This window comes from Vigna umbellata, chromosome 1, assembly GCF_029865625.1.
Source record: "Vigna umbellata cultivar VRB3 chromosome 1, Vumbellata_1.0, whole genome shotgun sequence".
NCBI lineage: Eukaryota > Viridiplantae > Streptophyta > Magnoliopsida > Fabales > Fabaceae > Vigna > Vigna umbellata.
Window position 1 is genome coordinate 20,508,786 of NC_142165.1, and position 14,841 is coordinate 20,523,626.

The 14,841-nt window shown below is 29.6% G+C and overlaps 1 protein-coding gene across 1 annotated transcript; it reads right to left on the minus strand.

Annotated features, from left to right (window-relative positions):
- Window positions 1–10,258: 10,258 nt before the first annotated feature.
- LOC124835437 (uncharacterized) lies at window positions 10,259–14,676 on the minus strand. Its single transcript, XM_088099894.1, has 6 exons — window positions 14,369–14,676; window positions 14,219–14,275; window positions 13,942–14,095; window positions 12,801–12,898; window positions 12,077–12,142; window positions 10,259–10,644 (listed from the first exon to the last, which is right to left on the minus strand). Exons 1-6 carry the CDS (start codon window positions 14,489–14,491, stop codon window positions 10,606–10,608), a joined length of 537 nt encoding a protein of 178 aa, XP_087956020.1. The 5' UTR covers window positions 14,492–14,676; the 3' UTR covers window positions 10,259–10,605.
- Between the last annotated feature and the right edge of the window lie 165 nt (window positions 14,677–14,841).

Below are 14,841 nucleotides of genomic sequence, written 5' to 3' on the forward strand. Positions count from 1 at the left end.
TTTTTTATCAAAATTTTCTTTAGTAAGTTTTTCCTTGTCTTTTTTTTTAGTTAATTTTGGAGAGTTTTTCACGCATGGAAAAGAGAGGTTTTCATGTGACTCTTCTAGGGATATAAAAAAAATCTGTGTTTGAATTTTGTATTAGAGTTCTCTGGACAAGTTTGAATGAGTCATAATTCTTGAATATCTAACTTGAGCCAAAAAGTTTGAATGAGGTAAAGGAAACTTATTTGTTTCTAATACTAGAAGATTTAAAAATGGAGGTGATGTGGTCACCATATTTGACTATGTGCAGGTTTTTTTTATGTTGTTTGAACTTTGGGTATTCAGTGATTGTTTTGAATATTAGATGAGAGCGTTATCATTGTAGTGTGCTTTAGAATATTTTTTGTATGAGCAGTGGACAATCAAAATATATAAAATGAGTTGAATTGATGAATGTATGGTCATGTGGTACAATTATTGTAACAATTATCTCACCTTCATTATAAATGTAATTATCTAAAAAATAATTTAAGAATAGAATTTGTATATCTAAGATGAAATATGAACATTCTAATATTAAAGTTAAAAACTTATAAATAGAAAAATCTGATTATTCAATTTTTAATTTAGAAAACTATCTTCCTTCTAAACTTTTTTCTATTTTTTTTCTCTAACATTTCTCATTTTGAACATACTCCATCCTTGGGATCACGATGTAATACAAAACAACTCTTTTTAATCAAAATTTTCTTTTGAGTAAGTTTTTCTTTGTCTTTTTTTTAGTTAATTTTGAAGAGTTTTTCATGTAGGGGAAAGGACTGGGTATTCATTTGACTCTTCTAGAGGCATAAAAAAATCTTGTTAGTCAAGAACCGTAAGGGTATGTCTGAATATGTTATCAGAGTTTTATGTGTACAACTGTAATTTATTTGAGATTGAGTGGTAGTTTTTAGAGATCTAACTTGACCCAAAAAGTTTAATCAGGTAAAGGAAGCCAATTTACTTCCAATAGTACTAGAAGATTTGAAAATGGAGGTGATGTGGTCACCATATTTGTCTATGTGCATGTTTTTTGATATTGTTTGAATTATGTATTTGGTGAATATTTTGAATGTTAAATGAGAACATTATCATTGTTATATGCTTAAGAGTATTTTGTAGTGAGCCAGCGGACAATCAAAATATATCAAATGAGTTGAATTGATTTAGTTTGATATTATTTTAGAACAAAATCTATTAGATTAGGCATACAAACTGAAGAGAAAAATCGATCTAAACCAATTTGATCACTTGATCTATCCAATTTATTTTCTAAAATACGAAAAAATTTTGGACAAGTCAATCTCTCGTTAGACGATAATTGTTTTATTTAAAAATTCAAGAGCTTAAAGAATATTGGGAGCCAAAATCTCATTGAGCGAGCCTTTAACTAAGACTTTGTTTGGGTCATTAGGTGAGTCATTCTCTCACTAGATGAAATTCATTTAAGTAAAAACCTAGGAGTTTTTGTCCTAAAGTGAGGAATTCACAACTCTGAGAAGTTGTTTGTAAAATCTTTTAATGGTTAGTTGTTTGATGAACATAATTTTTGTTGGGTGAGTAAAAATTAACTTGTTGTGTTGATGCTTTTATCAGATTTGTGTGTGTGCGTGTGCATGTGGTGTGTGTGTGTGTGTAATGATGTGTGTGTAACGATGTACATGACAAGTAAGCAAAATCCAATAACAATCATTCATCTCATGTGCTACCCTTATTCACATAATCATTTGTATACCATGATCATCGTTAACATTTTCATTAACTAATAATTTCCAAACACAATCACCACGAATCAGCATCACATGCACCTCCATCAGAATTAACCTCATCATGAATAACACCATGAGCCTTCACAATACCATAACTCCATAAGTGAAAAGAATCAAGTCACACTCTTGTACCTTACCTCATAAACATGTAGCCTCCCTTACAAGTCCCGTGTAGCCTCCCCTACATGTCTACTCGAGTAGTCCCACCATCCTAGGCTAAGGAACATGTTTCCACACAAGGATAAGGCAAACACTATCACCCTCATACAAAGAAGGCTCAATACTCGAGCACCCCCTTTTCGCACACAAGGCCAAAGAGATTCGTTATCTCGTATCAGACGATCGATAGTCTCAGACTTTACTAGGTACAACAATTGGACCTATTTCCCACTCTTATACTCATCAACCACACACTCAAGTGCAACTCCAACACTCACTTATTCCAATCATCCGTCAAAGTTCATGATATAATTAAATACAACAATTATTCTCATTCTTTGTCTCACGTTATTCATTTATCATTATCTAAATTCTCATTCAAAACCAATGTACTCAACATTAACTCCTCATGGGTTCCACTCCAACAATAAATTACAAAAATAAATAAATATCATTTAATAACAAATCAAAAATATTAAATCCTTTGTAAAATTTATTTAAACTGTAGATTTGAATTATATAAAGAATTTTTGTAAGAATTGATAAGTAAAAATTTGTGTAGAAGCATATGATTAGATTATGGATGAAAAAGTATGATTGGAGTAATTATTGAGACGGAGAGAAAACTGATGTGGGTCACAGTGTTGTCTGCTTTATTTGTTCTGGTCTTTGAATGCATCTTCTTCACTTAGCATTAAGCAAGGGATACAGAAATATAAAATTGATAAAAGAAAATAGTATGAAAAAGAAGATAGACAGTAAGATGTCGGTGCTGTGAAAGTCACTTGGCACAGACCCATTAAAAACGTTAATGTCACTTCGCAAGTTGCTATTTCCCACTTGTCTTGATTCCTCATGCCATGGCATCACTGCATTATCACCAAGTCAACAATGAAAAGTCTTGTCTGCAATGAGGACAACTCAGCACTCAACAATAACCCTTTCAGCTACAATTCCACCATTAATTAATTTCAATTTCATTCAAATAATTGTTACACTCAATAATACATTTGATATTATCTATTTTCAACAAATATATAATACTGTCTCACTAAAATCGAATAATGTTTTTAATTATAAATAATATAGAAAATATTTAAAATTGAAAAAATATACGTCTCTCTCGTTAATTTATCTTAGATTCATCATAATTATTTTCAACATACTTTTTATTTGTAAATTTTTAATGTTCTTACTTTGTCAACTTTGTGATATTGGATTATTATACTTTTCTTGTTGTTGTTCCACTACTAGCTATTGTCAAATTGAACTCACCACTTAACTTCAACCCCACTGAGAAGACTTTTAAATGTGTGTCTTACACCATTTTATAATTAGTTTCATCGAGCTTTTTTAATTTTGACTTGTCAAAAGACACCCATTTTAATAATATTGTTGGAGAAATTGAATCTTGTTCAAGCATAACAATGATATTACAAAATTTTATTCATGATTTTTTTTAAAACAAATATTATTGATGGATTTTATTATTATAAATTTTGAAATTTTAATTATTAATCAAAATATTTATTGGTAATATATTCCGTAAATTTGTTTATAATATAAATTAGAAGTTTTATTATCCACAAAAATATTTGTCAAATGGATTAGTTAATAATATTTGTTTTGTAAAATTTATTGTTACTTTATTATGTTATTACTAATAAATATTTTTATTGATAAATTTCATCAATAAAATGGATGTTGAAGTACTCGCTTTGGACTTTGATATGTTAGAAATTTCTTTGATAATATATTTTATTTTAAAATTCATCAAAAAACTTGTTTGAACTTTTTGAAAATGCATTGGTAAATTTTTTGTTATTTAATTTGTTTTAAAATCTATTGATAAATTCATTGTTAATTCTATCGATAAAATGATTATCAAATTTTTTACCAAATTTGATGAAATATTTGTTATAATTAATTAGAAATGAGTGAGAAGGAGAAGAAAGAAAAAGGAGGATGAGAAGGAGGAAGAAGGAAAAAGAAGGAGGATGAGACCGGAGGAAGAAGAAAAGGAGGTGATGATAACGACAATGGTGACAATAACAACGATGATAGCTACAGAGGCAGAGTCGGTGGCAATGCAAGAGGAGGGGAGAAAAGGAGAAGGAGAGAAAGAGGAGGTGGAGGTGGAAGAGGAGACAATGACAACAACAATGACAATTATGGTAGTAGCAATGATGGCAGTTGTAGAAACAAAGTTGGTGGAGATGCAAGAGGAGAAGGAAGAGGAGAAGGAGTCAAAGGCGATAATGATGACAAACGTGACAATGGTGACGATGGAGGAGGAGGAAAAAAGAAGGAGAAAGAAGAAAAAGAAAAAAGGATAAGGAGGAGGAAGATGAAGTTGTGATATTTACCGGTGAATATTTACCAATGACCAAATTAAGGATATTTAATTATCCTTCTTTTATTTCCAATTTATGTGATTTTTCTTTGATGGTTAATGAGGATGAGGATATGTCTAATTGTATTCTAGATAATATGGGTGTACTTTCTCAAAAAGTTACTAAAAACTTTTACTATTATAACATGAAATATATGGATAAGGTGAATTTGATTTGGTTGAATGTTGTACTACTACCTCAAACTTTAGTGCTTTGAAAGTTGTTATATGATCGTTTACTAATTGATTTGCATGTTCCAAAAGGGGTGTGATTTTGTACTCTATGTGTTCTTTGTGTGTAAACAATGTTGAATTTTTCTCTCATTTATTCTTTCAATGTTCTATTACTATACAATTGTAAGAATGATTGAAGTTTTTTTTAAAATTTATAGTTTTTCTCTTTGGATTTGATTGATTAGGTTATGTACTTCGCATGTAATTCTTTATTTAAAGTGATTGTCATTACTGCGATTATATGAATGATTTGGAAAATAAGAAACTATAATAAATTTTAAATTCTAATTACTTTTATTTTTCTATTTTTCAATTTAAGAAGTTGATACATATAATTAAAAGTAAATCTAAGAAATTTATAAGTAATATTCTTTCTCAATTTCTTTTATTGAAATTTTTTAATATTCAAATCAGAGATTATATAATAGTTTTATTTATATGGATGAAATATGTCATATGTGGTTTGAGATGAATACTAGTAATGCATTTAGGGTTGTAATTTTGGTTTAACTATTAGTACTTTTTAAATATTTATGTTTTTTTATTAATTTTAAAATGTATGTTTGTGTCTCTTAAATCAAATTATTTTTATTTAAAAAAATATATATTCATTCTGATTCTTATTTACTTGTCTTCTTCTTCATCTGCTTTGTCATCCACCCATTTCTTCTCCATTTGATGCTTTGAGGATATGCAAAGCACATCAAATCCTCACAAATTCATGTCTTGGCTTTCTTATCCACACAGAAAGCCGAATCCAAAATTATTATCCTTCATAGATACTTCTTCACTCATTTTTAGCTGAAAGAATGCATCAGAGTAAAATGATAGAGTTGCTTATTCTGTAGGATGGATGAAGCAAAAGGTGGTCAAAGTGAAGGATTTTGGTGATTTTGTGCGAAAGATTTGGTGGCAGAGAACGATAAATGAAATGACGGTTTGAAATTGACGTGTTTATGTCTTATTTGGGAATAAGAAGATGAAGATTGAATGCAGAGAGACACAGTAAGAATGTGAGATCGGAGAGAGTAAATTTCTACAGTCTTCCAATCGTACGGCCAAATCAGCTCTGCCTATATTTATCAGTGGGGACCTACCTAACCCTACCTTCTTTCCTCCATAACGGTCATGTCAAATCATTTCTTTTTTTCCATACTTTTTCTCAGTACATTTAAACCTTTTATTAACAACTAAATCATTCAAAATAATATAAAACTGCATTAGAAAATAACATCACATATTTTTCTGCATTTTTATCAAAAGATTTTTCTTTAAACACTCGTATAATGAAACTAAACTTTATTGTTTGTAGGCTTATACTAAAAATTATACCTTTTATTTTAAAAATATGAAATGGTTTACTTTTTTATCAGGTTTTTATACAAAAATTACGGACGTTAATAGTATAAAATAAATAATCTCTTATAAAATGGTACGTGACAGAATGTAAATGAGAGTATCTAAGATTTTTTAATATTTAATTAAATATAATTTTTTTATAAAGATAATGTAGTTATTTTATAATTTTATGATTAAGAAGTATTATTTTACTCTATCATATCAATTAAATTTTAATTTATTTTTAAAATTTAAATTAATTCATTTTTCACTTTTTTTCTTTCTTGACTTTTTTTAGTAAATAACATTTTTTCCAATAACAAAGTTCAATTGTACAAATATAGTTTTCACAGTATGATAACATTCTTTTTTCTTTGCCAATAATAAGTTTTAGTTATATATGTTTGGATGAGCCATGATTAGAGAAACACGCACACCATAATAAGTTTCACAACTTAATTTAGAATTTTCAAGGAAATAAAATGTTTAAAAAAATTTGAAATAATTTGTTTTATTACCCTAGGACCGTACCCTTCTTAAAAATCTATTTTCTGTTAATCATCATTATCACGTGCCAAAAACCAAATTGATTACAGACCAAAATCAATTACCAAAAATTAAATCATTAGAAGAGTTTTACTTATTTTTGACAGAATATTAATGATGATGTATACTCCGTTTATAAATTCTAATTTATCAATAAATGTTACTAATATATTTTATATTTAAATTTTTCTTCAAAAGGAAGTTTGTAAAATTTATTGAAAAGTTTCATCAATATTTTATCTAATGATTTTATTTAGTCACTAACTTACTATAACAATTGACAAATATTTTCTGGTCTAATTTGCTGAAGTTTTTATTTACATTAGAGAGATGAGTGAAAAGAATAGAAGAAAAAGAAAAGGAAAAGATAAAGATAAAGAGGAAGAGGGAGAGGTTGTGGTGGTTGGACAAATTGAAAGGTGATATGAAAGATAGTAATTGATAAGAAGACTCGCTAGTTATACACATAAGTGATGTTTAAGATGACTGGTGATCATAACTGGTGAAAGTTGTCAATGATGATGATAGTGATAACCTGAGTTAAAAAAGGAAACGAAGGAAGAGGAAGACAAACAGAAAAGGAATAAGACCCAAATGATGAAAATGACTTGTATTGGTGGTGGTGGTATGATTGTCTGGTACCTATCTAAAAAAAGAAATAAAACAAAAAAGATAAAGGATGAAAAAGAAGAAACCCTATCATGTATTTTATCGACCGATTTGAGACGGTCAATAATTACTAAAAAATATTTATATCTCTCGACAATCTTTATCAACAACTTATTTTCAACAAATATTTATTTGTTAATAAATACAATTTATCAACATAAATATATGTTATTGTAGTAAAATGAAAAGTTCAATTAAAAAAAATTAACAAATAGACACGGAAGAAATGAATTAAAATACTAAGGAATGAATTAGTATCATATAACTTCTCGAGGTTGAGATGTAATAGTCATACTAATTTAATTTAGTAGTTATCATAAGATTTACATATCCATTCTAACACCTCATAAAAATATATACCTAATCTATTTTATTCAAAACATTTATTATTTTTATAGAAATTTGTGTACATAAAAATAAACAAAATATCTACAAATTAAAACATAAAATCTATCTCTTACGATCAAACATAATATATAAGTTTTAAACTTGATCCAAAACCAAAATTGTAAAACATACTAAATAAATCTTTAATCCATCAATCCTTCGGTCCTTCCGAACAACTCTCATAACAGAAGAACTCATGATATCAAATGTTAATTAAAACAACAATTCAAAATAGTTTTATCCATTTTTTTCAACTAAATATAAAAGATTTTTCTTGACTATTTAAATCAATCTAATACCCACCAACAACACAACATGAAGTAATCTTCAACCATACACATTAAATATAAATATTGTGATCAAATCACAACCAAACATTAAGATATTCCACCTTAAAGTTCTACAAAAAATTTAACAAGTTATTTCTACACTCTAACAAGTCTTGTTTAATATTAGAAGCTGAAATATACTTATAGAAAATCCTAAAAATTATAAAAAAGATACCACTACTATCCTAAATTAGTAGAAATTTATTTTTACCTAAGAAATATCATACAAATTAGAAAACATCTGCATGCAAAACCATGAAACAAGTAAAGAAAAAAGACAAAGAAAAACTTACTCTAAATATTATCTTAAAATTTAAAGTATAAAAAACCTAAAAATTAATTGAATGGTGTCAAACTAACCAAATAGTTCAACCACTTACTCCTTTGTGACTGTTTGATATCAACATATCAAAATTAATTCCACTTTTCTTTGATAAATTACCTAAGAAACTTATGGTTGAACGAAATTATAAACAATCACTCACATTATTATTTAAGGAAACACGTTTCTCTTTTATTTTATCTTTTTAAGGGTGGTTATATATTTTGACACTCACTAAACAAAAAATACCAACTTAATAGTTCTAAATAATTATATTTTAATTATATTTATTTTATATTTAACTTAAAATTTTAACATACAATGATATTATTAAAGTGGATTGAGAAATAGGTATTTTTTTGGAGGGGTGTCGTAATATCATTTTCCATCTTCCTAAATCAGATTACAAACAGATATAGCTAAATAAAAAAACCATGACCAGCCTTCTATAATGTATGATTTCTTATTGTAAAACCCTAGTGGAGTTACTAATAATATCTGTCCTACGATAAGGGCAAAACAAGTTTACCACCATATATTTATTGTATTTTAGACATGGACTGACTTAAAGATTCAATTAAAAAATTCAAAATCTCAAACCCATGTGTTTGTTAAACGAGATTCTTTGTGATTGATAATTTTTTTAAATCAATATAGTCAAAGATATCCAATACTTTTTGAGATTAGTGTACCATATTGCGTATCAAAATATGAGCTAAGCTTTTGACCAATGCACCTTAGCATACTTTTACAGAATTGTATTTAAAATATTTTTTGGTCCACTGACCATTTAAATTTTTCGACAACATACTGACAAAAATGTGAAACAACAGTTAATTATCTAGACTTAATAAAATTATGTGTATTTAAATGTTGTTTTGTTTAGACTATAAATATCTTTTATGAGCTGTAAAAAATGTATAGTTGAGTATGAAACATCCATTTGAAGTTGCTGCCTAAGGAGAATTAAGCATGTACAATTTAAACTAATCACCTATTAGTATCTTTAAATAGGTATATTGACATAAAATAAAAATAATTCTGAAAATCTATATTATATTTAAGTTTGGAATCATTACCAAATGAAAGAAATGAATATCCAGAACATTTTCTGATAAGCATGTAGCAACTAACATGTAAGAGAGCACTCCAATTTCTTCTCTTCTTCAAGGTTTCAACTTAGAATCATGTCTACATGTTCTGTTTCCTATGGCATATGCTGTGTAGTACAGTTCTTTTCATACTAATAGATTGCCCTTGAACACAATCCTTGTTCTATTATTATCACAATTGTTCATCTATGATACACATTTTGGAGAATATGTTCATCTATTATCAGAAACTATTTTGTACAACTAATATTTTTTTTGCAAGGAATTAAGTTGGCACACAATTTCTTTTTTTTTGGTGTATTCTAAATATGAAGGAAAATGACTGGGCGAATAAAGTATGGTACGTTTGTAATGTTTTAAAAGACTGTATTTAAAAGATGAATTTTAATTTGGAGGGGATGAAAATAGTGGATTTTTTTATTTATTTTTAATATTGTTTTATTTTGGTAATATTTTTACTTATCAAGTACCATTTAAATAATTTAATTCGTTTTTATGAAAGTTATAATCAGCTCAATTTAAAATGAAAACTTATTTTCGTTCCTTCTAAACATTAAGTTGTTTCTAACAAAATTAAAAAAAGTACTTTAATACGAAATTCTATCACTAGGACCCCATGACTCCATTTTAGGTACTATCATTGCTTAGTTTGATACTGCTTCAATATGAGCTTGAGTTTACTTGCCTAAAATTAAAAGCACTTCGATGAATCCTCTCACTTTAACTGACACAATATTAACATTTTTTTTTGTATCTTATACAAAAGTTCCTTTTATTTTTATTTTTATCTTAGAAGTCCTTATATAGAAACTCATTTAACAAGACAAAGTATATTTGCTAATTTCCGACTAACAACATACTGCATAATTTCAGAAAACTCCAGGATAAAGCAGGCTATATAGCAAAGGCAGGAAAGAACAGATAAATACACAACCTATATATATGCAAGTGGTGAAAGGTGAATCAACATAAGACTATAAAAGAAATCATTAACTAATGCTTCTTAAATATAAGGGAGATTGTTATACATCACTTTTCTTTATATCCAACCTGATGAAAGAGATGTAGAAAATTATAATGCGCAAATATTAGAATCCTAAATAAAAATAGAACGGTTCTTGATTATTTGGAGCACCCCCGGTCTACTACTACAAACTCTTTCCAACTTTAATGCATTGCTATCTAACAAATTTTAAAATTGGAAACAAGTCATGCCTCACGTGGTCCATCATAACCATTAGAATTTGCTGTTAAGCCTGAATCCGTATCAATGTTTACTCAAAGTGCCTCCAAGACAAGTTGGGCATTGAAAAGAAATCGGACATCAACCCAAATTTACACCACCACCTGAAAACTCCACCTCCTGAAGATAAAAAAAAAGTAGGAGACACATCAATAAGTTATAGCATCATAGTTACGGCCTCATAGTTACGAAAATGACAACCAATCATCAGATCTTTAAATTGACAAAAAACAGGAGACACGTCAACCAGTTATAGATGTTTTCTTCTTTTTCTGTGAAAATCAGTTGTAGAATTATTTTTAAAATCAACCTTCACAGTATCTTGTTTACACTACAAAGAAAATTTAAAGAATATGTTTGTGTTTTGGTTAGAATCTAACACCAATGCACTAACTCTTACTATGTTTCTTTTACACATTCTTCTATATTTACTATGACATCAATACCTTAGAATGACTTGCAAGGATTCTTTTGCCACCTCTGATACCAGTTTCAGTTCAATAAATGAAAAATGAATAGATTTGAATTACCAATGAGCGTGCAATTTCAAGTGTACGGCTACCTAACATAAATCATTGCCTTTTTTTTTCTTTTATGGTTTTGAAAGAAATGTTGCTCAAACCATAAAAATAGGAAGATCAGGAATTTAAATTTGAGACCAAAGTATAGAAAAAATACTAGGTCAAGAGTAATTCCAGCTTATAGAATTGAAAAGTATGAAAGGGACTATAGTTAGGAAAAATCAAGAACCAGAAGCAATAACGGCTGTAAGCAGCAGTGCTACAATAAAAACGATAGATTATTGATTTCATCATGGGAAGAATATTAAGAAAAAGGTGTACAAGAAATGTGGATTCATCGAATAAAATCCCCATAGGCCACTTGAATAGCAGGTTGTGAATAATAAACCCTTTGATATGGAATTTGTCACTAAAAGCATCTTCATAATACCGAAATTCATTATTTTTCACATAATTTGAGAAACATTGGACGCCAATTTCACATGAGACGATGACAAGATGAATTTTTATCAAATTAAATTCAGACATCTAAAGCGTGTTGCTGTAACCTGGGAGATAAAACATCAAAGTGTTAAAACAATCTATTTCCCTAACTGAATAGTCAGAAGTGGAGCTAGAACATGCTCAGGATTTTTGTTATAATACGATGGAGCCCGCAAGATAATGTCTAGGTTTTAACTATTGTTTGAAGAGAGCTCAAATATTACAAAGCCTAGAACAAAACACGCAAATTTGTAAGTTTTTGAAAGGATTAGTGGAAAAACAGGTCACGGAATACAGTATCACTCGGCTATCATGTTGAGAAGAGAAAAACCGAGAAGGAATACAAAACATTTCATGTGTTGGGTACACTACACATGAGTAATCTTATTTATAATGAAGAAGAGATACAATAATAAGCAACACAATATCTAGTAATGGGAAATATTTGGTATGATATTTCCCTATCAAATCATATCTTATCTACCTATTTTTAATGTAATCAAATCATATCTCAAACATAAGTAATGTATCAAAAACAGAAATCAAACCTGAGCAGGTGGCAAGGATGAGACCCAGTCTGATGTGTGTGTAGGAAGAAGCCCCAATGCATTGAGCTGCACAACAGGATAATCACATAAGAATTATTAAAAAAAAATTCATAAAATCAAGGTTGTCAAACTTGAGAGTCTAGATAAACTTGTGAAATCCTAGTAAGTAAACTCAAATCAATCTTCAAAAGTGTTAATAAAAGACAGCTTCTATTACTCAAACGCAATTCAATAACATATTCATATCAATATCAAACAATTGAACTCCATAAAAAGCAAACATAAGTAACAAAGTAAAAACATAACTCAACACTTGATCCATATTATATTATATTCAGGCATTTACACTTTTGTTGTAGTTTTACAAATCAGAATAAAATAATAATGAAAACATAAAATTATATATTACAGAGCACAAGCAATTTAATCCAAGTATCAAACAAAATCAACCAAAGGTATACATTTTGAGGCCAAACCACACATAAATCTAGGCTTGCAAACTTTGCTTGTAAAACAGAGTTATCCAAATTTGTAACAATTTTGCCTGAACATGAGATATAAACAGAAGAGCTTACAAGCAATTTAACTTGTTTTTGTGTCAAGGGATCATAAACGCACAACAGTGTAAGAGTTTGACAACAACAATGGAACATACATTTACTTGAAATTTTGAAATACAAGTATCAAGACGACAACTGAGGCAAAAAATGACTACATATATTACCTTCCAAACACCTAGTGCCAAGCCACCCAAATTAAGGGCTATAAATAACAACTTAGGTCCAAGAAGCTCCACCTTATTGTCTTTGTAGGGCTCAAAAACTGCAAAAACCAATAGAACGCATTAACAATCCCAGACCAAAGAGAAGTTCCCCAGTAGATGTTTCATGAAGTTCTAGCCAATAAAAAAGCTAGTAAACCTAAAGACCGAAAACACATTCACTAATGGGACATCTTGTGTCAATGTAATAAGACCAAAGGAAGTTAAAAGTATCAGCCATTCCAGAAGAACACTCCTTCCATACCATCGAAGGCTCAAATACCAGAGAACAACTAACAAACAAAGTCTGAAAATAAGGGGAACATGCAGAAGAAAGAACACCATAAAAAAAAAAGCTAACCAATCATTAATACTGAGTTTTCAAAGCTTTTAATTTTTTTTTTCTTTTCAAACTTCTCTTAGGAAGCTTTCAATTAATGCCTAGTTTGGTTTAAGGGATTTAGAGGACAATTAATTTTGAAATTTGTGGAATCCACCCACTATATTATTTTTCACCTATTTCCAGCCATCCCTCTCCTCGTATCTTCTCTATTTCTCTTCAAAAAATACCTTTAATTTCTATTTTATTTTTCAAATATTCTCACTCATTCTTTTTATTTCGTTCACCCAATTTATCTTCTCTCTACCGAACAGGACCTAAGGGTGCATTGGAGAAACTTATTTGCAACTTATTCGAGTTTTTCTTAAGCCATAAGCACTTATATAATATTTGTAAAACTTTATAAAAATAGCTGACAATGCGTGCTTAATGTAGTTTTAGCTGATTTCAAAAGCTCTTGAGGATAACTTACAAAAACAATTTACAACTTAAGGAAAACAACTTAGTCTTCTCTACTTGTTGATAAAGGAAACAACTAGTACATACTCCATACGTGCTAACATAATAAACACTTATCCAAAAAAACACTTAATTAAGCTGTTTACCCAGCCACGCTAACAAAATAATTGATCTATAAACACACACTTACACATCACAGATCAACGAATTCGACATTAAAAATATAAAGGGAGAATAATACGTCTAAGATCAACCATGTAATCGAACTAATATATACTAAAACGAGACGAGAAGGCGAAAACATACTCTTTCCGACACTCTGCAAGGCGCTAATGGGTTGCCAAAGAGCAGAGAAAGTAATCCCAATGCTGAACAAGTGGACTGTGCTACCAGCCATCCACATCATGAACCCCATCATCAGTAAATTCTTCAAAGGGGCTTGCGCTACCTCCCAAGCTTTCTGTTCATAACGAAAACAACAATCATAAAAAACCAATATTAAATAAAATTAAGCAATATTTCCACAATTAACAAATCAATTATCATAACTCCAACAATAGTGAAAACAAAAAAGAAGAAAAACCTGGGCTTTCCAATTGGATTCAGCGTCCTTCTTCTGGCGACTAAGCGTTGAGTCGTCCTGCACGATTGAATTTCAAATTCAACTTAAACAAACAAATAATTCGAAAAGACGAAAGAAATTGAAAGGGTTGAAGCGTGCGTGGGAAGGAACCTGGTCGAGAGAAGCGCGAGAGAAACCGGGAGGATCGGGAATATCGCGAGAAGTGGAATTGTCGGAGAGGTCAACGGCCCACCTTCTTCCTCCCGATCCCATCACTCCCTTTCCCTTCTCCATCGATTCTCTCTGCTTGCGAATACGGCAGCACCGAACGAAACGGCGTCGTTAAGAGCGGCGTGTCTCTCTCTGGATCGCGTTCAGTGCCGGGTGAGTGAGAGGGCAAAGCTGGTGTGAGGTTTCAGAAGTTTCTCTACGCTCGTTTTGCTTTTCTCAAAACGACGTGGTTTTGCGTAGTAGTCATCAGGTGAAAACAGAAAAAATTGAAAACTGCAGTGTAGCACTTTTTTTCAATACTCACGGTGGTTACTTTTTAAATCGTTAAAATTTAATTTAAAGATAGAGTATAATGTGAAAAAAAGTAGTAATGTGAAAAAATATCTAGTTATAATATAGACATAAGTAGACTG